Source organism: Pseudophryne corroboree, chromosome 2 (genome assembly GCF_028390025.1).
Source record: "Pseudophryne corroboree isolate aPseCor3 chromosome 2, aPseCor3.hap2, whole genome shotgun sequence".
Classification (NCBI taxonomy): Eukaryota; Metazoa; Chordata; class Amphibia; order Anura; family Myobatrachidae; genus Pseudophryne; species Pseudophryne corroboree.
In genome coordinates, this window is record NC_086445.1 from 786,782,170 (window position 1) to 786,808,611 (window position 26,442).

At 48.0% G+C, this 26,442-nt stretch overlaps 1 protein-coding gene across 1 annotated transcript; it reads right to left on the reverse strand.

Moving 5' to 3' along the window:
- Positions 1-385: 385 nt before the first annotated feature.
- Positions 386-25,031, reverse strand: LOC135048414 (large ribosomal subunit protein uL24). Its single transcript, XM_063955541.1, has 4 exons — positions 24,924-25,031; positions 24,028-24,200; positions 23,444-23,584; positions 386-553 (listed from the first exon to the last, which is right to left on the reverse strand). Exons 2-4 carry the CDS (start codon positions 24,193-24,195, stop codon positions 425-427), a joined length of 438 nt encoding a protein of 145 aa, XP_063811611.1. The 5' UTR covers positions 24,196-24,200; positions 24,924-25,031; the 3' UTR covers positions 386-424.
- Between the last annotated feature and the right edge of the window lie 1,411 nt (positions 25,032-26,442).

Genomic DNA, 26,442 nt, shown 5'->3' on the forward strand with positions numbered 1-26,442 from the left:
ACCCTTCAATTGCCATTCATCAGCGTGTGGTATTTTAAACACAACTGGTCCTCTCTCTGCTGGCCAGTCTCCATAATAAGAGCTCACAAGCAGCTAATGCATGGACAGAAATTCACATAGTCCAGAATAGAAGTGTATAGTGGCAACCAAATTAAAAGCCAGCTATTCCCATTTCTAATACTCTGCCACTTATGGAGGCTGACCGTCCGTAATTGCAAATATTGTAACCCTACTAAACAATATATGGCAGGGATCCCTGATGAGATGCCCACAAGAAATGGGTTTTGGAGACAGTAAGACAAAATACTCCACTCAAGTAGACAAGGACTGAATGATGCTGGGTTTAAACTGGTACAAGGAATAATCAAGTCTTGAAAAAAGCCCCTTTGTAGAAACTTCAGTTTTATTTTGTTTTGGGATAAAGTTACTCCTGCATCTTCTCAATGGTTTCTTCCTTGTATTTGCCCTTCTCTTTGCCAACTTGGCGAGACTTGGCCTTGCGTTCCAAGATCTTCTTACGATCCTTGTCAAGCTTTAGTCTGGTGATCACCACCTGAGAATAAAAAGGAGGGAATTAAAGCCAATGAATAAAAAGCACAGATGAAAGTATATTTCAATGCACTACATTAATGCAAAGACAGTACTTATTAATTATAAAGGCAATACGGTTAACTGACCAGCACAATTACAAATATCCCACTTAATCAAATCAGTAAACACTTCAGATGGGCAATTTGAAAACAGCTTTACAGGTTACATTATAGACACACAGTATAATGAAGTAATTAGCCATGTAAGATAAAAAAAAATAATTTAAGAAAAAATAAGAATTTACTTACCGATAATTCTATTTCTCGGAGTCCGTAGTGGATGCTGGGGTTCCTGAAAGGACCATGGGGAATAGCGGCTCCGCAGGAGACAGGGCACAAAAAGTAAAGCTTTAGGATCAGGTGGTGTGCACTGGCTCCTCCCCCTATGACCCTCCTCCAAGCCTCAGTTAGGTACTGTGCCCGGACGAGCGTACACAATAAGGAAGGATTTATGAATCCCGGGTAAGACTCATACCAGCCACACCAATCACACTGTACAACCTGTGATCTGAACCCAGTTAACAGTATGATAACAGCGGAGCCTCTGAAAAGATGGCTCACAACAATAATAACCCGATTTTTGTAACTATGTACAAGTAATGCAGATAATCCGCACTTGGGATGGGCGCCCAGCATCCACTACGGACTCCGAGAAATAGAATTATCGGTAAGTAAATTCTTATTTTCTCTATCGTCCTAGTGGATGCTGGGGTTCCTGAAAGGACCATGGGGATTATACCAAAGCTCCCAAACGGGCGGGAGAGTGCGGATGACTCTGCAGCACCGAATGAGAGAACTCCAGGTCCTCCTTAGCCAGGGTATCAAATTTGTAGGATTTTACAAACGTGTTTGCCCCTGACTAAATAGCCGCTCGGCAAAGTTGTAAAGCCGAGACCCCTCGGGCAGCCGCCCAAGATGAGCCCACCTTCCTTGTGGAATGGGCATTTACATATTTTGGCTGTGGCAGGCCTGCCACAGAATGTGCAAGCTGAATTGTATTACACATCCAACTAGCAAAAGTCTGCTTAAAAGCAAGAGCACCCAGTTTGTTGGGTGCATACAGGATAACAGCAAGTCAGTTTTCCTGACTCCAGCCGTCCTGGAACCTATATTTTCAGGGCCCTGACCACATCTAGCAACTTGGAGTCCTCCAAGTCCCTAGTAGGCGCAAGACACCACAATAAGCTGGTTCAGGTGAAACACTGACACCACCTTAGGGAGAGAACTGGGGACGAGTCCGCAGCTCTGCCCTGTCCGAATGGACAAACAGATATGGGCTTTTTTGAGAAAAAAACCACCAATTTGACACTCGCCTGGTCCAGGCCAGGTCCAAGAGCATGTTCACTTTTCATGTGAGATGCTTCAAATCCACAGATTTGACTGGTTTTAAACCAATGTGTTTTGAGGAATCCCAGAACTACGTTGAGATCCCACAGTGCCACTGGAGGCACAAAAGGGGGTTGTATATGCAATACTCCCTTGACAAACTTCTGGACTTCAGGAACTGAAGCCAATTCTTTCTGGAAGAAAAATCGACAGGGCCGAAATTTGAACCTTAATGGACCCCAATTTGAGGCCCATAGACACTCCTGTTTGCAAGAAATGCAGGAATCGACAGAGTTGAAATTTCTTCGTGGGGCCTTCCTGGCCTCACACCACGCAACATATTTTCGCCACATGTGGTGATAATGTTGTGCGGTCACCTCCTTTCTGGCTTTGACCAGGGTAGGAATGACCTCTTCCTGAATGCCTTTTCCCTTAGGATCCGGCGTTCCACCGCCATGCCGTCAAACGCAGCTGCGGTAAGTCTTGGAACAGACATGGTACTTGCTGAAACAAGTCCCTTCTTAGCGGCAGAGGCCATAAGTCCACTGTGAGCATCTCTTGAAGTTCCGGGTACCAAGTCCTTCTTGGCCAATCCGGAGCCATGAGTATAGTTCTTACTCCTCTACGTCTTATAATTCTCAGTACCTTAGGTATGAAAAGCAGAGGATGGAACACATACACCGACTGGTACACCCACGGTGTTACCAGAACGTCCACAGCTATTGCCTGAGGGTCTCTTAACCTGGCGCAATACCTGTCCCGTTTTTTGTTCAGACGGGACGCCATCATGTCCACCTTTGGTAATTCCCAACGGTTTACAATTATGTGGAAAACTTCCCCATGAAGTTCCCACTCTGCCGGGTGGAGGTCGTGCCTACTGAGGAAGTCTGCTTCCCAGTTTCCATTCCCGGAATGAAACACTGCTGACAGTGCCATCACATGATTTTCCGCCCAGCGAAAAGTCCTTGCAGTTTTTGACACTGCCCTCCTGCTTCTTGTGCCGCCCTGTCTATTTACGTGGGCGACTGCCGTGATGTTTTATCCCACTGGATCAATACCGGCTGACCTTGAAGCAGAGGTCTTGCTAAGCTTAGAGCATTATAAATTTACCCTTCGCTATATTTATGTGGAGAAAAATCTCCAGACTTGATCACACTCCCTGGAAATTTTTTCCTTGTGTGACTGCTCCCCAGCCTCTCGGGCTGGCCTCCGTGGTCACCAACATCCAAAACTGAATGCCGAATCTGCGGCCCTCTAGAAGATGAGCACTCTGTAACCACCACAGGAGAGACACCCTTGTCCTTGGATATAGGGTTATCCGCTGATGCATCTGAAGATGCGATCCGGACCATTTGTCCAGCAGATCCCACTGAAAAGTTCTTGCATGAAATCTGCCGACTGGAATTGCTTCGAAGGAAGTCACCATTTTTTTACCATGGCCCTTGTGCAATGATGCACTGATTTTAGGAGGTTCCTGACTAGCTCAGATAACTCCCTGGCTCTCTCTTCCGGGAGAAACACCTTTTTCTGGACTGTGTCCAGAATCATCCCTAAGCACAGGAGACTTGTTGTCGGGATCAGCTGCGATTTTGGAATATTTAGAATCCACCCCTGCTGTTGTAACAGTATCCGAGATAGTGCTACTCCGACCTCCAACTGTTCCCTGGACTTTGCCCTTATCAGGAGATCGTCCAAGTAAGGGATAATTAAGACGCCTTTTCTTCGAAGAAGAACCATCATTTCGGCCATTACCTTGGTAAAGACCCGGGGTGCCGTAGACAATCCAAACGGCAGCGTCTGAAACTGATAGTGACAGTTCTGTACCACGAACCTGAGGTACCCTTAGTGATAAGGGCAAATTTGGGACATGGAGGTAAGCATCCCTGATGTCTCGGGACACCAGATAGTCCCCTTCTTCCCGGTTCGTTATCACTGCTCTGAGTGACTCCATCTTGATTTGAACCTTTGTAAGTGTTCAAATTTTTTTTTTTTTTTTTTTTTTTTTTAGATTTAGAATAGGTCTCACCTAGCCTTCTGGCTTCAGTACCACAATATAGTGTGGAATAATACCCCCTTTTCTTGTTGTAGGAGGGGTAATTTAATTATCACCTGCTGGGAATACAGCTCGTGAATTTTTTCCCATACTGCCTCCTTGTCGGAGGGAGACCTTGGTAAAGCAGACTTCAGGAGCCTGCGCAGGGGAAACGTCTCGACATTCCAAACTGTACCCCTGGGATACTACTTGTAGGATCCAGGGGTCCTGTACGGTCTCAGCGTCATGCTGAGAGCTTGTCAGAAGCGGTGGAACGCTTCTGTTCCTGGGAATGGGCTGCCTGCTGCAGTCTTCTTCCCTTTCCTCTATCCCTGGGCAGATATGACTCTTATAGGGACGAAAGGACTGAAGCTGAAAAGACGGTGTCTTTTTCTGCAGAGATGTGACTTAGGGTAAAAACGGTGGATTTTCCAGCAGTTGCCGTGGCCACCAGGTCCGATGGACCGACCCCAAATAACTCCTCTTCCTTTATACGGCAATACACCTTTGTGCCGTTTGGAATCTGCATCACCTGACCACTGTCGTGTCCATAAACATCTTCTGGCAGATATGGACATCGCACTAACTCTTGATGCCAGAGTGCAAATATCCCTCTGTGCATCTCGCATATATAGAAATACATCCTTTAAATGCTCTATAGTCAATAAAATACTGTCCCTGTCAAGGGTATCAATATTTTTAGTCAGGGAATCCGACCAAGCCACCCCAGCTCTGCACATCCAGGCTGAGGCGATCGCTGGTCGCAGTATAACACCAGTATGTGTGTATATACTTTTTATGATATTTTTCCAGCCTCCTGTCAGCTGGCTCCTTGAGGACGGCCCTATCTATAGACGGTACCGCCACTTGTTCTGATAAGCGTGTGAGCGCCTTATCCACCCTAAGGGGTGTTTCCCAACGCGCCCTAACTTCTGGCGGGAAAGGGTATACCGCCCATATTTTCTATCGGGGGGAACCCACGCATCATCACACACTTCATTTAATTTATCCGATTCAGGAAAAACTACGGTAGTTTTTTCACATCCCACATAATACCCTCTTTTGTGGTACTTGTAGTATCAGAAATATGTAACACCTCCTTCATTGCCCTTAACGTGTGGCCCTAATAAGGAATACGTTTGTTTATTCACCGTCGACACTGGATTCAGTGTCCCTGTCTGTGTCGACCGACTAAAGTAAACGGGCGTTTTAAAACCCCTGACGGTGTTTTTGAGACGTCTGGACCGGTACTAATTGTTTGTCGGCCGTCTCATGTCGTCAACCGACCTTGCCGCGTGTTGACATTATCACGTAATTCCCTAAATAAGCCATCCATTCCGGTGTCGACTCCCTAGAGAGTGACATCACCATTACAGGCAATTGCTCCGCCTCCTCACCAACATCGTCCTCATACATGTCGACACACACGTACCGACACACAGCACACACACAGGGAATGCTCTGATAGAGGACAGGACCTACTAGCCCTTTGGAGAGACAGAGGGAGAGTTTGCCAGCACACACCAAGAACGCTATAATTATATAGGGACAACCTTATATAAGTGTTTTCCCTTATAGCATCTTTTTTTATATATTTCTAACGCCAAATTAGTGCCCCCCCTCTCTGTTTTAACCCTGTTTCTGTAGTGCAGTGCAGGGGAGAGCCTGGGAGCCTTCCCTCCAGCCTTTCTGTGAGGGAAAATGGCGCTGTGTGCTGAGGAGATAGGCCCCGCCCCTTTTTCGGCGGCCTCGTCTCCCGCTCTTAACGGATTCTGGCAGGGGTTAAATATCTCCATATAGCCCCCGGAGGCTATATGTGAGGTATTTTTAGCCAAAAAAGGTTTTCATTTGCCTCCCAGGGCGCCCCCCTCCCAGCGCCCTGCACCCTCAGTGACTGCCGTGTGAAGTGTGCTGAGAGGAAAATGGCGCACAGCTGCAGTGCTGTGCGCTACCTTAAGAAGACTGAGGAGTCTTCTGCCGCCGATTCTGGACCTCTTCTCGTTTCAGCATCTGCAAGGGGGCCGGCGGCGAGGCTCCGGTGACCATCCAGGCTGTACCTGTGATCGTCCCTCTGGAGCTAATGTCCAGTAGCCAAGAAGCCAATCCATCCTGCACGCAGGTGAGTTCACTTCTTCTCCCCTAAGTCCCTCGTTGCAGTGATCCTGTTGCCAGCAGGACTCACTGTAAAATAAAAAACCTAAGCTAAACTTTTCTAAGCAGCTCTTTAGGAGAGCCACCTAGATTGCACCCTTCTCGGCCGGGCACAAAAATCTAACTGAGGCTTGGAGGAGGGTCATAGGGGGAGGAGCCAGTGCACACCACCTGATCCTAAAGCTTTACTTTTTGTGCCCTGTCTCCTGCGGAGCCGCTATTCCCCATGGTCCTTTCAGGAACCCCAGCATCCACTAGGACGATAGAGAAATAATGTAAGCAACTGCTAATGGATGAGCAGATACGATTAAACCATAAATTCTAATGCAACAGAAAAATCTTTTGACCAGACAGATGAGATTTAAACCTCAATTTTCATCATAGCGCTGGCAGGTTACTGGCAGTGCCCATATAACCAACACGTATGCAACACCTCTCTCTCACTGGTTTATTATACGTATTAAGGGCCCTACACATTCAGCGATCCGCCACCGAGCTACCCGACAGCGGAGACGGCCAACCCGGCGTCGGGGAGGGGGGGGGGGGGGGGCAGTGACTGGGGGAGTGAAGTTTCTTCACTCCCCCCGTCACCATAGAAGTGCAGGCAAATATGGACGAGATGCATGCACAGGCGACGGGGAACCAGCGATGAATGAGCGCGGGGCCGCACATCGTTCATCACTGATGCCTCCACACTCAAAGATATGAACTGTATCTCCTTCATTAATGAACAAGATCGTTCATATCTTTGGAGTATTATCGCCCAGTGTGTAGGGCCTATTAGAGCTGGTTGATTCTAATATTTGTCTATATACACTATCCTCAAATTGCGTTAAATATTCCCATCTGGCACGCCACAGACTTTGCTACTTAAGTGAACCATATAATTTTTTCTTAAAATATGCATCTAAATATAGAAACATAGAGGGTAATCCAATTGTTGCTCCGGCAAGAAGCGATTAGCTGTCGGGGGTGAACACATTTCAGCTCGCAGCCTACTGAGGTAGAAAGCCGAAATTTGCAGTTGGCTGTTCGGACGCGCAAGCAGCCCCTTTCACATCATGCCCATTAGTTTAGATGCGTATGCTAAATAAACCAAGTCTGTTTGGGCGCACCACGCGTGGAACCACCCACCCCAAATATGAATATTGTCGCCAGAGAATTTTGATGACCGATAAGAACCACTAGTCTGCCCTAAACACATGTACACGCAAACTTACACACTAGGGTTCATTTTTTGTCGTCAGTAGCCAATTAACATACCAGTATATTTTTAGCGTGTGGGAGGAAACTACCCGTAGGAAACCCACACAAGTATAGCGAGAATATACAAATGCCCAACAGTTGGGAGAGGATGGGAATGGAAGTATCGCTAACCACTCAGTGATCGCGCTAATCCAACAAAAAAGTGGGTCCCAGGGACCCCTCACTTTCAAAAATTGGGGTCCTACCGTTCTTTTTCTGGGTCCCATCGGAATAAAGGTTCTTATTAATCTTAATCTTGTTTGGACATTACAAAAGTTTTGCAAGGTGGGGGGATGGGGTGACAGTGCTGCTGGGCTGTGTAGCATGCAGGACACCCTGCACCAGAGCTGTAAGTAGACATTTTGGTGCCCTAGGCATGAAGTGAATTGGTGTTCCACCTGCGAGACAGGAAAGGGTAGGCAGTGCGCGCCGAAGGCGCGCTGCAAAATTTAAGGGGCGTGGCTTCATGGGGAAGGGGCGTGACTACATAATAGTGCCAATTCACATTACACCACACAGAAGTGCCGCTTATACACATTGCACCAGATAGAGCACGTTATACACAATGCGCCCGGTAGTGCATGTTATATACATTGCACCAGGTAGAGCAAATACAAACACTGCACAAGGTAGAGCACGTTATACACAATGCGCCAGGTAGAGCACGTTATACACATTGCAGCAGGTAGAGCACGTTATACACATTGCGCCAGGTAGAACACTTAGACACACTGCACCAGATAAAGCACATATAAAACATTGCACCAGGTAGAGCACGTTATACACATTGCGCCGGGCAGAGCACGTTACACACAATGCGCCGGGCAGAGCACGTTATACACATTGCGCCGGGTAGAGCACGTTATACACATTGCGCCGTGCAGAGCTCGTTACACACAATGCGCCGGGTAGAGCACGTTATACACATTGCAGCAGGTAGAGCACATTATATACATTGCGCCGGGCAGAGCACGTTACACACAATGCGCCGGGTAGAGCACGTTATACACATTGCAGCAGGTAGAGCACGTTATACACATTGCAGCAGGTAGAGCACGTTACACACAATGCGCCAGGTAGAGCACGTTATACACATTGCGCCAGGTAGAGCAGGTTACACACATTGCGCCAGGTAGAGCACGTTACACACATTGCGCCAGGTGACCACTTAGGCACATTGTAGCCACCATCTTGGACCCCCAGTTGTCGTCCCCAGACACAGTGATCACGGGTGTCAGTGGAGGGGGTGTCAGATGGGTGTGTGTATAATGGGCAGTGTGAACACGTTGTGGGGAGTGTGTATGATTGGCACTGTGTGTGTATAATGGGCAATGTGTGGGTATTGGGGGTGTGTATGATGGGCACTGTGTGGTTGGTGGGGTGCATGTGATGGCACTGTGTGGCTATGGAGGGTGTATGGAGGGTGTGGGTATATGGGGGGTGGGGTAACTATGCTGGCCAATGTGTGCATTTGTGTTGGTGTATGCTGGGCACTGCCCTCACCCCCAGTGTTTGAATCGTTAGCTGCTGCCATCCCAATTACCCATATGTTTATTACTAACATGAATCCTCCATGCCAGGTGCTGCTTGAAATTCTTCTCTTCAGATCCTTACTGCTGTGGGCGGGATGTAGTAACCTCTTCTACAGCATTAACAGGCTTTCTCTGCGGCCACCCGTCTCCTCCCCGTCCCAGCCCTGCTATTCGCTTCTACCCCCCACCGCCGCGGCCACTCAGGACTCAGCGTTGTAAGTGCCGCGCCGAGCCTTGGAATCCACCGGCGCATGACCCCGCATCCTGAGTGGCCGCGGCGGTGAGGGGGGAGAAGTGAATAGCAGCGCTGGGACGGGGAGGAGACGGGTGGCTGCAGAGAGAGCCTGTTAACGCTGCAGTTCGGGCCGCCTTCTGAGTACGGGTGCCGGCGCTGCATACAGGAGTAAAAGGCACCAACAGCTCCTCCTCCCCGTCTACTAGTCCTCCCGGAAGCCCGGCTATTGGAGGGGTTTGAGAGGGAGAGCTCTGTGTATACATGTGATTGGCCGCTGGACCTAAAAGGCACCACAGGATTGGCCGCTGGACCCAGAGACATCAATGAAGCCACAAGATTGGCAGCGGGACCCGCGGAGAGATCAAAGGAGCTACAGGACGGCCTACAACGGAGCGCGTCCCCAGGGACGCACTCATTTTGTAAAAGCGAGTCCCCGATCCTCATTATGGGGTAAAATACGCGCTATAGCGCGTTTTTGCGATCACTGCCACTACACCATCTATACTGCCCAGCATGTGTTATACTTATCCTTAATACTCAGTACACTATTACCAAATTGTAATGCTCGAGATACAGGAGCAATTAATCCAACAAGAAATCCATATTAGAACTGAATAGGCCGAGAGAGCCTGTGTGGTGAACTACACTGGGTGTTTGCACAGTGGGCTGGTAACAATGGAGGTAATACTGTGTGTGAGTGTGTATGTTTTTCTCTTTCACAATGCAATACGAGAGAAGAAAATAAAATCAGAAAATCATCTTTAAAACTAAAAAAGTGCCTACACATGACAATACTGATGATTGACGCTTTGGAACGTCATTGTTTAAATTCGTCCAGTGTGTACGCACTATGCGACGCAAGCTCCCATGCGTAGTCCGCGACATCCTCCATCGGACTGCATGCAGATCCAATGGGCGACATCGCCGGCAAGGTGTATGCTGCCAGATACAGCAAGGCCACCGCTCCCGGCATTGGCAAGTGTGTTAGCACTTGCCAATGCCAGCGACCCCGCTGGGTCAGTTGCTGCCAATATCATCAAGTGTGTACCGGATTTTAAGAAAATAAATGCAAACTTTACTTATAGCGCAAGCTTGTCTGAATAGTTTTCCATGGAAATACACTGCTGAAAAAATATAAGAAATGGCTAGGCCATGGTGGAAAGAGAACAAAACACAAACAGTAGGTCATTGCTGCAAAAGCCGTTACTTCAGGAGCTACTGAGATGGGCAGTCTCAAAATATTTTAAGAAGAAAGCATCTCTCATAGCAAAGACTTAAGAATGGAAGAGAACAGTAGTGAATACTTGATTCGTGCATAACCTATATCAGGGGTAGGCAACGCACAGAACATCCAACTGCAACTAAATTATATATCCCAGCATGACCTAATCACAAAACTGGCAGGATATCCTGGGATGTGCAATTCCATATCCACAGGAGGGGTGGTAGTCATGTGACCGCCGGTCGGCTGACCGACAGTCACATGACCTCCTCCGTGAGCCCGACTGCTCACTATCCCGTTGGTCGGCATGCCGACCAACAGGGACTATTTCCACTCGTGGGTGTCCACGACACCCATAGAGTGGGAATAGAACCCAGGTCGCCACCGAGCCCGCAAGGGGCTTGCTGCACTCGCCCCTCCCCGCCGGGATCCCGGCGTCGGTATGCTGCCGGGATCCCGGCGTCGGTAAGGTGACCGGCGGTCAGGAGAACGCCGGTCACCCGTGCTACACCCCACAGGAGTGCTACACTGCATACCATTGTCCTAAGGGATTATGTAGGTTCCACTAGTTTAATGTATGCGAAATTAAGGGTTATTTAAACTTAACTTATAAAAGTTACCAATGTAAAACATGCAGTAATCACATCTAGAATTTCCGCACATGGATTATTATTGCATTGGGAGGTTGGTTTTCATAAATGCAAGTTTTTATGTTCAAAGGAGCAACAATCTGACCAGCAAGGATGCCAGGAAATGTTGAGTTTTTTGTGTGACAAAATGAGAAGGATTGCACAGCATATGCAAGCAAAACAATACAGGGAAACAGTGATGCCAGTAGTCTCCATTATGTCTGTTCACATGAACAAGTGCTTGAACTCCCATACATTTTTTTTTTTTTTTTTTTTTTTAAGTACCAATTATCCTTACTACCATCCATATTGAAAGGAACGCAGTTTTGAAGCATACAAGGAAAGTAGCAACTAGCACCAGCCTGCGTTAAACCTACTACTGCAGCTTTCGATTTAGACAGCTGCAGGTGTCGTTGCCCTATCTCCACAGCTTGGACAGTTATCTTCTTGGCTGTGGCGGCTGCCGGCTCCAGGTTGCACAGGAGATCTCAGTGAGAGTAGTGAGGTCTCGCACATGCCCAAAGTAGCCAGCTGGGGGATACGTTGTGCGCTCTAGCAGAGATCGTGCAGGTATAGTAAATCTACCCTTTTGTCCACTGGCAGCCGTTACCAGTGATCGCAAAAACACGCTATAACGCGTATTTTACGTGTTATAGGCAGTGGGGGACTCAGTTTTGAAAAATGAGGGGGTCCTGCGGGACGCGCTGTGACTCCCCTACCAATCACTGCGGGCAGCATCACACGTCTCTTCAACTTGTCATAGCCAGCAGTGTCCCCAACCAATCACTGCTGGCAGCGTTTCCTCTCATCCAATCACCGCGGCAGCCTCCGTCCTGACTTCTCTTCCCGCTCTGCAGCTTGAATCCTCCTCCTTGGGCTCCGGGTGACAGCAATCGAATCCTGGGTCTGAGACTCAGGGATTTAGCAGCGCTCTCTGTGCCGGCTGCAGGGCGGATTCCAGGTTTGAATTTAAAGGCGAGGACGCACTGCGCTGCACGGCAATGCGCTGTCAGTGTATGATCCGTCTTCCCTGTCCTCACCCGTCTGTGCGCTGCCGTGGGATACGGGGCCGGCACTGCGAGTGAGAGGCGCTGTCCACACAGCCTGGCAGACAGGACAGTGAGCGGGGCAGCGGCTACTCTGCTGCTCTGTCCGCTCCTCGCCTGGCTCATTACATAGGGAGGGAGGGTGATGCGGCGCTGGTAAGATGTGGCTGCTGGGGGGCATTGCTACAGGCTGGATAAGCTAATATCGATATGGTGTGAGTACTCGCCACAGGCAGGACACCCCCTCCAGTGACACCTGCAATGACTGGGCACCCCCTTCCAGCACAATCCCCCCCCCCCCCCCCCCCGCACAATCACTCTCCCTCGCTGACACCCGTGATCGCTGTGTCTGGAGGGGTGGGGGAGTGGGGTCTGAGGTGGTGGCTGCAAAGTGTGTAACGTGCTCTACCCGGTGCAAAGTGCAAAAGTGGTGTAATGTGAATTGGCACTATTATGTGGCCACGCCCCTAAATTTTTGCGGCGCACCTTAGGTGCGCATTGTCTGTTCTTTGCAGCGGGGAGCACCAATTCACTTTCTGCCACAAGGGCGCCAAAATGTCTAGTTACAGCTCTAGTGCAGTGTCTGTATGCTACACAGCCCAGCAGCTTTGTCACTTCCCCCTTCCTGCTACACTTTTGTAGTGTCCAAATCAAGTCTGTTTTTATGTTTGAATCGGTAATGAGATTAATATGGACCTTCACTCCAATGGGACCCAGAAAAGGACAGGTAGGACCCCAATTTTTAAAAGTGAGGGGTCCCTGGGACCCACTTTTTTTCCGGCTCAGCGTGATCACTGTACCTGATTGAATATGCTGGTAATTGTGTAATTAAAAGAATACAAAAGCTTGGATACAGCCAGTTAATAGCTGGCAGTGTGCTGGGACTTGTAGTGCCACACTTTAACACCGACCACTAGTTTTGAAGGAGTAGCTTGTGGTCCCATTTGCCCTAGGTAATTGAGCCCTGTTTTGAATAGGCTGGAGTGGAAATCCAGACTGACCTTGCCTAGTGCTGGATGCAGCTTTATTCATAAATATTTTTAAGCTGTAATCAGATCATGCTACAAATACAGTTACATTTCAAACTGAAAGGGGTCTAAAGGTGCATACACACGGAGCGATATAACTGAGCAATTTTGACTATATAGTCAAAATCGCTCAGAAAGTTAGTGCATATCTCTCCATGTGTACAAAGCCAGCGATAGCGATGCGCGTCCCCACCAGGTCGCTTTCTCTGCTAAAAATAGACTGTGCAGGCAAGTCAATTTTGGCTAGGTCGCTGGAAAAGAAAAAGCATCCCCTTGCTGGAATGAGTTAGCCAAAATCGCCCATAGCCAAAATCTCTGGTAAAGTTAGTCAAAATCTCCTACTGCTAGTTCAAGGTAAATCGCTCAATCAAAATCTCTCCGTGTGTATGCACCTTTAGACAGATTCATTTATTTTTCATTGCCAAATACACTGCTGATGATGCACAGCAGAACAAATCTTTGCACCAGGGTCTGATAACGTCACTAGATACACCTAGAGTAACTGGAGATGCAGACGACTCAAAATAGGCCGCATCTCTAAGAGGAGTGACACTTGCTGTACTTTAGTTGTACCTGCACAACCCTGACCTGTCCCTGCAGATGAAGGGAGCCACAAGATGTACTTGCAACCAAAGCTGGAATAAATAAGAATTTACTTACCGATAATTCTATTTCTCATAGTCCGTAGTGGATGCTGGGGACTCCGTAAGGACCATGGTGAATAGCGGCTCCGCAGGAGACTGGGCACAAAAGTAAAAGCTTTAGGACTACCTGGTGTGCACTGGCTCCTCCCCCTATGACCCTCCTCCAAGCCTCAGTTAGGATACTGTGCCCGGACGAGCGTACACAATAAGGAAGGATATTGAATCCCAGGTAAGACTCATACCAGCCACACCAATCACACCGTACAACCTGTGATCTGAACCCAGTTAACAGCATGATAACAGAGGAGCCTCTGAAAAGATGGCTCACAACAATAATAACCCGATTTTTGCAACAACAACTATGTACAAGTATTGCAGACAATCCGCACTTGGGATGGGCGCCCAGCATCCACTACGGACTATGAGAAATAGAATTATCGGTAAGTAAATTCTTATTTTCTCTAACGTCCTAAGTGGATGCTGGGGACTCCGTAAGGACCATGGGGATTATACCAAAGCTCCCAAACAGGCGGGAGAGTGCGGATGACTCTGCAGCACCGAATGAGAGAACTCCAGGTCCTCCTCAGCCAGGGTATCAAATTTGTAGAATTTAGCAAACGTGTTTGCCCCTGACTAAGTAGCTGCTCGGCAAAGTTGTAAAGCCGAGACCCCTCGGGCAGCCGCCCAAGATGAGCCCACCTTCCTTGTGGAATGGGCATTTACAGATTTTGGCTGTGGCAGGCCTGCCACAGAATGTGCAAGCTGAATTGTACTACAAATCCAGCGAGCAATAGTCTGCTTAGAAGCAGGAGCACCCAGCTTGTTGGGTGCATACAGGATAAATAGCGAGTCAGATTTTCTGACTCCAGCCGTCCTGGAAACATATTTTCAGGGCCCTGACTACGTCCAGCAACTTGGAGTCCTCCAAGTCCCTAGTAGCCGCAGGCACCACAATAGGCTGGTTCAAGTGAAATGCTGAAACCACCTTAGGGAGAAATTGAGGACGAGTTCCTCAATTCTGCCCTGTCCGTATGAAAAATTAGGTAAGGGCCTTTATAGGATAAAGCCGCCAATTCTGAGACACGCCTGGCTGAAGCCAGGGCTAACAGCATTACCACCTTCCATGTGAGATATTTTAAGTCCACAGTGGAAAGTTGTTCAAACCAATGTGATTTTAGGAATCCCAAAACTACATTTAGATCCCAAGGTGCCACTGGAGGCACAAAAGGAGGTTGTATATGCAGTACCCCCTTGACAAACGTCTGTACTTCAGGAACTGAAGCCAGTTCTTTTTGGAAGAAAATCGACAGGGCCGAAATCTGAACCTTAATGGACCCTAATTTTAGGCCCATAGACAGTCCGGTTTGTAGGAAATGCAGGAAACGACCCAGTTGAAATTCCTCTGTAGGGGCCTTCCTGGCCTCGCACCACGCAACATATTTACGCCAAATACGGTGAGAATGTTGTACGGTTACATCCTTCCTGGCTTTGATCAGGGTAGGGATGACTTCATCCGGAATGCCTTTTTCCTTCAGGATCCGGCGTTCAACCGCCATGCCGTCAAACGCAGCCGCGGTAAGTCTTGGAAGAGACAGGGTCCCTGCTGGAGCAGGTCCTTTCTTAGAGGTAGAGGCCACGGGTCCTCTGTGAGCATCTCTTGAAGTTCCGGGTACCAAGTCCTTCTTGGCCAATCCGAAGCCACGAGTATAGTCCTTACTCCTCTCCTTCTTATGATCCTCAGTACCTTGGGTATGAGGCAGAGGAGGGAACACATACACTGACTGGTACACCCATGGTGTTACCAGAGCGTCCACAGCTATTGCCTGAGGGTCCCTTGACCTGGCGCAATATCTGTCTAGTTTTTTGTTGAGGCGGGACGCCATCATGTCCACCTTTGGTTTTTCCCAACGGTTCACAATCATGTGGAAGACTTCTGGGTGAAGTCCCTACTCCCCCGGGTGGAGGTCGTGTCCGCTGAGGAAGTCTGCTTCCCAGTTGTCTACACCCGGAATGAACACTGCTGACAGTGCTATCACATGATTTTCTGCCCAGCGAAGAATCCTTGCAACTTCTGTCATTGCCCTCCTGCTTCTTGTGCCGCCCTGTCTGTTTACGTGGGCGACTGCCGTGATGTTGTCCGACTGGATCAGCACCGGCTGACCTTGAAGCAGAGGTCTTGCTAGGCTCAGAGCATTGTAGATGGCTCTTAGCTCCAGGATATTTATGTGAAGTGATGTCTCCAGGCTTGACCACAAGCCCTGGAAATTTCTTCCCTGTGTGACTGCTCCTCAGCCTCTCAGGCTGGCATCCGTGGTCACCAGGACCCAGTCCTGAATGCCGAATCTGCGGCCCTCTAGAAGATGAGCACTCTGCAACCACCACAGGAGAGACACCCTCGTCCTTGGAGACAGGGTTATCCGCTGATGCATCTGAAGATGCGATCCAGACCATTTGTCCAGCAGATCCCACTGAAAAGTTCTTGCGTGGAATCTGCCGAATGGAATCGCTTCGTAAGAAGCCACCATTTTTCCCAGGACCCTTGTGCATTGATGCACTGACACTTGGCCTGGTTTTAGGAGGTTCCTAACTAGCTCGGATAACTCCCTGGCTTTCTCCTCCGGGAGAAACACCTTTTTCTGGACTGTGTCCAGAATCATCCCTAGGAACAGCAGACGTGTCGTCGGAATCAGCTGCGATTTTGGAATATTTAGAATCCACCCGTGCTGTCGTAGCACTACTTGAGATAGTGCTACTCCGACCTCTAACTGTTCCCTGGACCTTGCCCTTATCAGGAGATCGTCCAAGTAAGGGATAATTAAGACGCCTTTTCTTCGAAGAAGAATCATCATTTCGGCCATTACCTTGGTAAAGACCCGGGGTGCCGTGGACAATCCAAACGGCAGCATCTGAAACTGATAGTGACAGTTCTGTACCACAAACCTGAGGTACCCTTGGTGAGAAGGGCAAATTGGGACATGGAGGTAAGCATCCTTGATGTCCAGAGACACCATATAGTCCCCTTCTTCCAGGTTCGCTATCACTGCTCTGAGTGACTCCATCTTGAATTTGAACCTTTGTATGTAAGTGTTCAAGGATTTCAGATTTAAAATAGGTCTCACCGAGCCGTCCGGCTTCGGTACCACAAACAGCGTGGAATAATACCCCTTTCCCTGTTGTAGGAGGGGTACCTTGATTATCACCTGCTGGGAATACAGCTTGTGAATGGCTTCCAATACCGCCTCCCTGTCGGAGGGAGACGTTGGTAAAGCAGACTTCAGGAACCGGCGAGGGGGAGACGTCTCGAATTCCAATTTGTACCCCTGAGATACTACCTGCAGGATCCAGGGATCCACTTGCGAGTGAGCCCACTGCGCGCTGAAATTCTTCAGACGACCCCCCACCGTACCTGAGTCCGCTTGTAAGGCCCCAGCGTCATGCTGAGGACTTGGCAGAAGCGGGGGAGGGCTTCTGTTCCTGGGAAGAGGCTGCCTGCTGCAGTCTTTTTCCCCTTCCTCTGCCCCGGGGCAGATATGAGTGGCCTTTTGCCCGCTTGCCCTTATGGGGACGAAAGGATTGAGCCTGAAAAGACGGTGTCTTTTTCTGCTGAGAGGTGACCTGGGGTAAAAAGGTGGATTTCCCAGCCGTTGCCGTGGCTACCAGGTCCGATAGACCGACCCCAAATAACTCCTCCCCTTTATACGGCAATACTTCCATATGCCGTTTGGAATCCGCATCACCTGACCACTGTCGCGTCCATAACCCTCTTCTGGCAGAAATGGACAGCGCACTTACTCTTGATGCCAGAGTGCAAATATCCCTCTGTGCATCTCGCATATATAGAAATGCATCCTTTAAATGCTCTATAGTCAATAATATACTGTCCCTGTCCAGGGTATCAATATTTTCAGTCAGGGAATCCGACCAAGCCACCCCAGCACTGCACATCCAGGCTGAGGCGATTGCTGGTCTCAGTATAACACCAGTATGTGTGTATATACTTTTTAGGATATTTTCCAGCTTTCTATCAGCTGGCTCCTTGAGGGCGGCCGTATCCGGAGACGGTAACGCCACTTGTTTTGATAAGCGTGTGAGCGCCTTATCTACCCTAGGGGGTGTTTCCCAACGCGCCCTAACCTCTGGCGGGAAAGGGTATAATGCCAATAATTTTTTAGAAATTAGCAGTTTTTTATCGGGGGAAACCCACGCTTCATCACACACCTCATTTAATTCATCTGATTCAGGAAAAACTACGGGTAGTTTTTTCACACCCCACATAATACCCTTTTTTGTGGTACTTGTAGTATAAGAAATGTTCAAAACCTCCTTCATTGCCGTGATCATGTAACGTGTGGCCCTACTGGAAAATACGTTTGTTTCCTCACCGTCGACACTGGAGTCAGTGTCCGTGTCTGGGTCTGTGTCGACCATCTGAGGTAACGGGCGCTTTAGAGCCCCTGACGGTGTTTGAGACGCCTGGACAGGTATTAACTGTTTTTCCGGCTGTCTCATGTCGTCAACAGTCTTTTGTAAAGTGCTGACGCTGTCACGTAATTCCTTCCATACGACCATCCAGTCAGGTGTAGACTCCCTAGGGGGTGACATCACTATTACAGGCAATTGCTCCGCCTCCATACCATTTTCCTGCTCATACATGTCGACACAACGTACCGACACACAGCACACACACACACAGGGAATGCTCTGATAGAGGACAGAACCCCACTAGCCCTTTGGGGAGACAGAGGGAGAGTTTGCCAGCACACACCAGAGCGCTATATATATATTATATATATATATATATATATATATATATACATATATACACAGGGATAACCTTATAGAAGTGTTTTTCCCTTATATAGCGGCTGTATTATTAATCTGCCAAATTTAGTGCCCCCCCTCTCTTGTTTTACCCTGTTTCTGTAGTGCAGGACTGCAGGGGAGAGTCAGGGAGCTTCCCTCCAACGGAGCTGTGAGGGAAAATGGCGCTTGTGTGCTGAGGAGATAGGCTCCGCCCCTTTCTCGGCGGCCTTTCTCCCGCTTTTTTAAGGAAAAACTGGCAGGGGTTAAATGCATCCATATAGCCCAGGAGCTATATGTGATGTATTTTTAGCCATCTAAGGTGTTTTTATTGCGTCTCAGGGCGCCCCCCCCCCAGCGCCCTGCACCCTCAGTGACCGGAGTGTGAAGTGTGCTGAGAGCAATGGCGCACAGCTGCGGTGCTGTGCGCTACCTTATTGAAGACAGGACGTCTTCTGCCGCCGATTTCCCGGACCTCTTCAGTCTTCTGGCTCTGTAAGGGGGCCGGCGGCGCGGCTCTGGGACCCATCCATGGCTGGGCCTGTGATCGTCCCTCTGGAGCTAATGTCCAGTAGCCTAAGAAGCCCAATCCACTCTGCACGCAGGTGAGTTCGCTTCTTCTCCCCTTAGTCCCTCGGTGCAGTGAGCCTGTTGCCAGCAGGTCTCACTGAAAATAAAAAACCTAAACTAAACTTTTCACTAAGCAGCTCAGGAGAGCCACCTAGTGTGCACCCTTCTCGTTCGGGCACAAAAATCTAACTGAGGCTTGGAGGAGGGTCATAGGGGGAGGAGCCAGTGCACACCAGGTAGTCCTAAAGCTTTTACTTTTGTGCCCAGTCTCCTGCGGAGCCGCTATTCCCCATGGTCCTTACGGAGTCCCCAGCATCCACTTAGGACGTTAGAGAAAGGCTTTTAGGGTCCCCTAAAGAGCAACATTTAGGACACAGATTGTGTCCACAGATGACCACCTGTTACATCCCTGTTGCATGTTACGCTAAGAGCACGCACATTGCTTCCCCAGCTGCTGTACCGCCCCCAGTCTCGCATGGACTCCATGTGGGAGCATTCCCAACATACCATTCCCTCCTCGGAACCCTGAAGTCCACAGGTGGGATGGGGTGTCACTTCCCGTAACACAGGACTGTACTGTCAAATATATACATACATACATGTACTGTATAAACACAACTGTCCTCCCTTGTACCTTACATGTTAACCCCACCCTGGGTATACTATCTGCAGAAGCTCCTGCCCTCTGACTATATATATATTGCCATGGTGCACCGTCCCCTCCACTCGTACTCACCATGTTGTAATTAAAGGATAGGGGAACCCTGATAGGAGGAACAGAGCACATGCCCCCATTTAATCCAATTCTGCTTTCAATTGCATTTCCCTCTAATGTAGTAGCATTGGACATCACAGGGGTATAACATACATATAAGGAACATATGTCCACTGGAACAAGCTCTAAGGTTGAATGCCATTGTTTTCTAACACCTGTTCTCCTGTCCAGGGGTAGAGATGAAATAAAGTTCTTGTGCCTTTCAGCAGAAACATTTGAAAAGCTGCCGGCGGTAAGGGACCCGCAATAAGAATTCCCCCTTAAGTTTGAGAAATGTTTCCAAGCCTTTGTGACAAGAATCTTCTCAACATAATGATTTATTTTTATATCCAGATGAAAACCGGTATGAAGAAAAATCCTACAGGGCACGAAACCAGCAATCAATGCGTAATATTAGCAATCGAAAAAAGTCAGAACAGAAGCCGTCAGCACTGCATGGTTACTCCAGTTTCAGTGGTCACACTAATAAAGCTGCCATTATCTGGCCGATCCACCTCATATCAGTGTAATGCACATATAAGAGTATGTGAGCGATCTGTCAGAAAATATTGATCAATCATGCAGGTACGTCCAGCATGTCCGCCCAATGCTGTACTTTCTCCGTTGAAAATCAGTCACATAGGGCAGGGTATGCCCTGCTGTGGCAGACAATTTCCCCTGTTCCTTCACAAGAACACAGGGAAACGTCCTCAAGGGAGAAGCGCAGATACTGTGGCCAATATACTAGGACATCTAACAGTATGTCCCCAGTTCTGGCAGGGTCTGAGGCTGCCAGGTAAAATACCTGTCAATCTGACAAGCATTTTATCTGCAAGTGTACCGAGCACACACACACTATACCAGTGATGCTCAAACTTGGTCCTCAGGACCACAAACAGTTCACGTTTTTCAATATCAACCAGCAGGTGTAGTCATTACTATGGTGGCCAACCCTGGGATCGGTGAGATCTCTGGATTTAGGCCTAAAATTGGCCAGAATTCCATCCCGGGGATTTTGGGATTAGCCAACCCCCTTTTTTTCAATGCCGGGCAGTGTAGGCTCAAACGCTGCCCGGCTCCCCCTGCACCTGGCTGTGCACACTGCGCAGCATAACGTGTTGTCAGAGGTTATGCTGTGCAACCTGATGCCAGCCACCCGGACCTCACCTCGACGCACGTGGAACCCCCCACAGGATAGCAAGTGGACTGAGCGGGGCAGACATTGAAATTTTTTTTAACACACAATAAACCAATTCCAGGATTGAAAAAAAAAAAAAAAGGCCTGGGATTGTCCTCCCTAGTCATGACCTACGGACATTTTAAAATATCCACAGATAGAGCTAATAAATTCACTTGTGATTCTGACGAGACCTGGAAAACAAGGACTGTTTGGAAGGACAGTCTGAGAACGTGTGTAATATACAATTATCTGGCAGTTCACCCAGATAACTATAACTATAGAGTATGCGCACAAACAATCCAAAAATATTGATCGGATGGACATGTTGGACTGTCCAGCATGTATGTTGCGTTATTTTGAAGTTGCAAAATGGGCGTTGTATGCACACACTAGACAACCATAGGTCTCCTCTACAAGAGAGGGATGACCGACAGATATCACAGGGTATGCCCACGACATATGGGTGTGAGGCTGTTTACTGTAATGTCAGTCTGACGGACGTTTCCTCTGACATGTAGTCACAATGGAAACAAAACCACTAATGTCAAATGGTAAAAATAATTATATTTTTTATATATATATATATATATATATATATATATATATATATAGTAGTAAAGATGATGTGCGGCACTCAGGATTGAAGAAAAGAATCACCACCAGCGTAATGATCAACGTTTCAATTTTACTATGAAAATTGTCATCAGGATGGTTGTGACTTGAAGCTATTGTAGCTGCTGGCAAGGTTACACACGCATATGAAATTGTGGTAGACCTGTGTATTTGAACTTGTTATCCAAATCCCTGAATCATAAGGTCACATACCTATTTGAACTTGCGTTCAGGCCTATGCGTTTGAACTTGTTATTCAAGCACTTAACCATAAGGCTTAATCTAACTTTCACCTGTGTACCCCACCGGTGTGTGGTTTTTTCAAGTATCCAGAATACGTAATTGCCATTTTATTGATGCACTAACAGTATTTATCAAGCACTAGAGACATACCCCTGATGAAGTCTTAGAGTAAGACGAAACGCGTCGGGTTATTTGTTCATAAACATCAAATCTCCGAATTGTCAAAGGAGAAGGAGGAATCTATCAAAGTTATTTCAACTGGTCCTCTGTACTATATGGTGTTATCTGCAAGAAGAGATACTATACCGTTTTGTATCATTGCTTTTATGTTGTAATAAATTTTACATGGAACATGTTAAATGTGGTTTTATGCTCACAAATTAGGAGTAAATATCTTAGGGAGACTGCTGTTTTTCCCCGTTGAATATTGGGTGGAAAAACAACCCAAGTGCGCCCATTCCTCTATTGGCACATATTTGTATCTTTTTAGTCCCTCCTAACAAGGGACTTAGTGGAATTTGGCAGCCTTAACCCAATCCTTTCTCACTTTCTGTTTAATAGCGCAAAAGGGAGAGTATCTGTTTTGTCTATATATATATATATATATATATATATATATATATATATATATATATATATATATTAAGAATAAAACATTAGTGGTGAAATTGCTCCGATTGGATCTGCTCCAGATTTTGTTAGCCGTGCTTGTGCTAAGCTCTAGCAAACAAAGGTAGGTTGTATGAACCAACTATCTTTGGATGGTTTCGTTGTTTTTTCTTTAACAAATTGACAAAAGCAGCAGTCTGACAAAGACAAGCCCATGAGCAAGCTACATTGGTGTTTGTTCATGCAGGGACATTCCCAGGTTGGCACCATTCACACCAGCATTTTTTGCCGAGACATCCCGGGTCTGCCCCTTTCATACTGAACCCGGGATGGCCCTGCATTTTCTTAAAATGGGCGTCTCAGAAAAACCACAAGACCAGGAAGTGCCCTGAATAGCCAATCAGCATCAGCAGAGGCAATCTGGGACATGTCCCTGCACCATTCACCATTGGTCGATTGCAGGGTTGAAATGCAGGGACAGAAATCCCGGGTTTTTGTCCCTGTACCCTTTCACACCAAGAAATTTCCCGGGTTGATGCGCGTTCATGTGTTTTAACCCGGGAAATTTATGGCTGTGTGATAGGGGTATTAGAGACGGTGCATTGGATGTTTTCTAACGGGTTTACTACGGTATGCCGGCACTCAGGATCCCGACGCCCAGCACCCGACCGCAGGTATACTGTCAGCGCACCACGCTATTTTTTTTCTCCCTCCAGGGGTGTTGTAGACACCCCAAGAGGGAAAATATAGTTGTCGGTATGCTGAGCACCGGGATCCCGACAACCGGCATATCAAGTGCCACCCTTTCTAACATGCCTACTAGAAGCTATCAGCAGCAATATCCACTTACATGCAACACAAAACCTGTACCAAGATCGGAGTGATTTTAGCACAGAGCAAAATGACCTAGATTAGCACATCATATGAGATCCAACACCGGAGTTGCAGGACAAACACTTAACTAAAACTGGTCAATACCAAGAAGCTGCACGTACCTTGCTGGGGTGAATACCAACATGAACAGTGGTGCCGTTGGCCTTCTCACGCTGCACGCGCTCAATGTAGATGACGTATTTCTTTCTGTATACCTGGACAACTTTACCAATCTGCTGGCCTTTATAATGTCCACGAACCACCTATAAAGAGTAATTCAAACCTTATGTTTCTAGTTCAATCTAAGTGCAACCACAAACAGCATAAAGAGGTCGGCTTGTTCCATCCGTTAATGAAGTGTTTTACCACAGGATAGACACCGCTCAACATCAGATGGATCAATCTACCTCCTTTTAAAAGACCCTCATACACAGGTATCAAAGGGTACGTCTCAGAAGGGAGGAGAAAACATACACATGTGCTTCAATACAATGTTTCATGCAAATAAATCTATATTAAGCCAAAGTCACTCTCTCTAATGGCATTATCAGCATATAATGCTATAGATTTAAATATTATAGTATGTGCAGCAAAGACATTTCTACAATAACCTCACAATGCCCTATTCACACATATGGGTAACATTTGGAATTAAACTGAGAATTGTTTTTGTTCTCAGTAAGATCAGTACTGTTCAGTCACATACCTGCACTTCATCATCTTTGCGGATGGGCATAGAGCGGACATTGTATTTCTGCCTCAGCTCCTTGGACAGGGGAGAAGACATGATCTTCCTGCGCACGTGAGAGGGGGCATTGAAGTGCCTTTTACGGTTCTTGCTGCGGTCCGAGGTAACAAATCGACTGAACTTCATGGTGACTGAAGAAAGATACACACACAGAAGTCAGTGCTACAGGATAGTATGTACTCTGCATGTGCAATACTGAAACCCTTCCAAGCTCCCAAGGGTAGATCTGGAAGTGGCAAACATCACAGCGGAGTGCTCAGGTCATGGTACCAGCAGAATGGGCATAGTGAATAAGCTAGGGCATTAGATAAAGACAACAGGACAGGAAATCAGTAAACATGTATCACTAGAACAGTGTCACAGGTCGCTGTACAGGACTGGATAAGTCTCTCACATGTTATGTAAGGCCAGCACACAGCCCATGTGGAGGACACAGGACTACTGATAACACCAGGAACATGGAGCCTGCAGCCCATGTATGTGCAATGTAGGAAGGGCTTTCAGACCCCAGCTCAGCATGGAGGTTACATACAGGGGCCTGGAACAGGCAGCAGGACTCTCCCCTAGCTGGGTACATACAGCAAGCAGCAGTGTGGGGGACTGCATGTGTAACAGTGACAGGTCAGGGCCGTGTGCACAATGTACAGTGCTCACAGCAGCGGCAGGGACTGCCCCGGCACACACCGGGCGGAGGGAGCTACATGACACATCAGCGCCGCCATCCTGCTAATATGTATTTCCCAAGCACGTCAGAGGCCCCCTCCGCCACTAGCCACCGGGACGTGGCGCCCACACAGCGCTGCGGAGGGAGATGGCTGCTGATTGTAAATTACGCCGCTCCCCGGACTCCTTACCCAGCTGCACAGTCCGCTATGGCCGCCGGAAAAGAGACTCAGCAGCCACTTCCGATCCCATTAGTCGTGTAGCGAACTCTCGCGAGAGGAAGGAACAGGCAGTGAGTGGAAGCTGGCAGCTCGCAGCGCCCCCCAGCGGATCCTCTTGGCGGTGTATAGTATGAGCGTCACAGAGATAGCGTCATCAGACGCCGCGGAAGTGACTGAGCTGTAAGAGATTCCATACAGTGCGTACAGCGGCCCCTTGTGGCTGCTCTATACTACTACTTAGCCTGAGGGAGGTGCACCCGGGCCGGTATTGTCACGCTGGAAGTCATTTTGGCGTTCAACTTCGAACGCTGCTCTCAGGCAGAGGCAATCATTCCTATTAGATGCTGTTACAGATCATTTCTTATGCATAGCTCCCAACATGACCCCCTCCAGGAGGAACACAATGCTCTGCATCTGGATTTTTCTCTTAATGTGTGATTGCCGACACCTGTTTTGCACAGGTTAATGGATCAGAAAGGCGTTTCACCACAGGTGATGGCAATCCTAAATTAAGAGAGAAGTCCAGGAGCAGAGCATTCTGTCCCTCCTGGAGAGGGTCATGTTGGGAGGTATGCTTTTGTGTTACACACAGCGGTGGCTCCAGAGTTGCGGTGTATCACACCTTATGCGTCTTAGTACATATCACTATCATATCATGTTACATATCAGTTATTTTTCTCATAAAATAAATTTTTTTATTTAACAGTCAATTAAACCGTGTTGGTGATCTCCGCAGTATGTGAACATAGGCTTGTGCAGGAGCTGACGCTGGGGTTCCGCTCCGGACTCCCTTTCCCTCCATCGGGTAACGGACTACCTCCTCCACCACTTGCTCTGAGACATAAGACTGCCCTCCTGGGCTGCCAGATTCTACACATGCCCATGGGTATGCGGTTGTTAGGCCGTCCACAGTCGGTTGACCACTATTAATCGAAATGCATTAGGTCAACATGGTTCTGATGTCAATATTGACAGGTCGACATGACAAAGGTCAATACAGAAAAAGGTTGACTTGAGTTTATCGCTTTTTGTCTGTTTTAATTTTTTTTCACTTTACAATCCACGTGGACTATGATTGGGAATAGTAACCTGTGCCGAATGCATCGGTAGCCAAACAAGGCACCTTGCCCGATGCTTGCAAACCATGTGAGGGGACGCGGTGCACTAACTGGGGTTCCTGTTGATGTTACGGAGTAAACAACACCAAAAAAAAAACATTTCAACCTTTTTCTGTGTTGATTTTCATTCCATGTCAACCTTTTTCATCTGTCAACCTACTGAGAGGGTTGACCCAATCAGGAACGTTTTAAGAGAGGAGGGTTCCCGTGTGCAGACTTCGGGTGGGCCCCCTCCCCTCCACTGCGCAGTAGGCTCCAGCATTGTGCCGGAGTCTATTGCACATGCGCAGGTCTCCGGAAACATGGCAGAGACTAATTACCAAATATGTGTGCACAGTGGCCATTTTTGAAGTGATTTTTGCTGCAACTAT

Bases quoted from the DNA above. Each gene is read 5' to 3' on its own strand.
- LOC135048414 (XM_063955541.1), bottom strand. From the start codon at position 24,195: ATGAAGTTCAGTCGATTTGTTACCTCGGACCGCAGCAAGAACCGTAAA. The intron at 23,585-24,027 runs GTATGTGACTGA...TACTCTTTATAG, and splicing joins GCAAAGATGATGAAGTGCAG to GTGGTTCGTGGACATTATAA. The intron at 554-23,443 runs GTACGTGCAGCT...TTTTATTCTCAG, and splicing joins TTGGTATTCACCCCAGCAAG to GTGGTGATCACCAGACTAAA.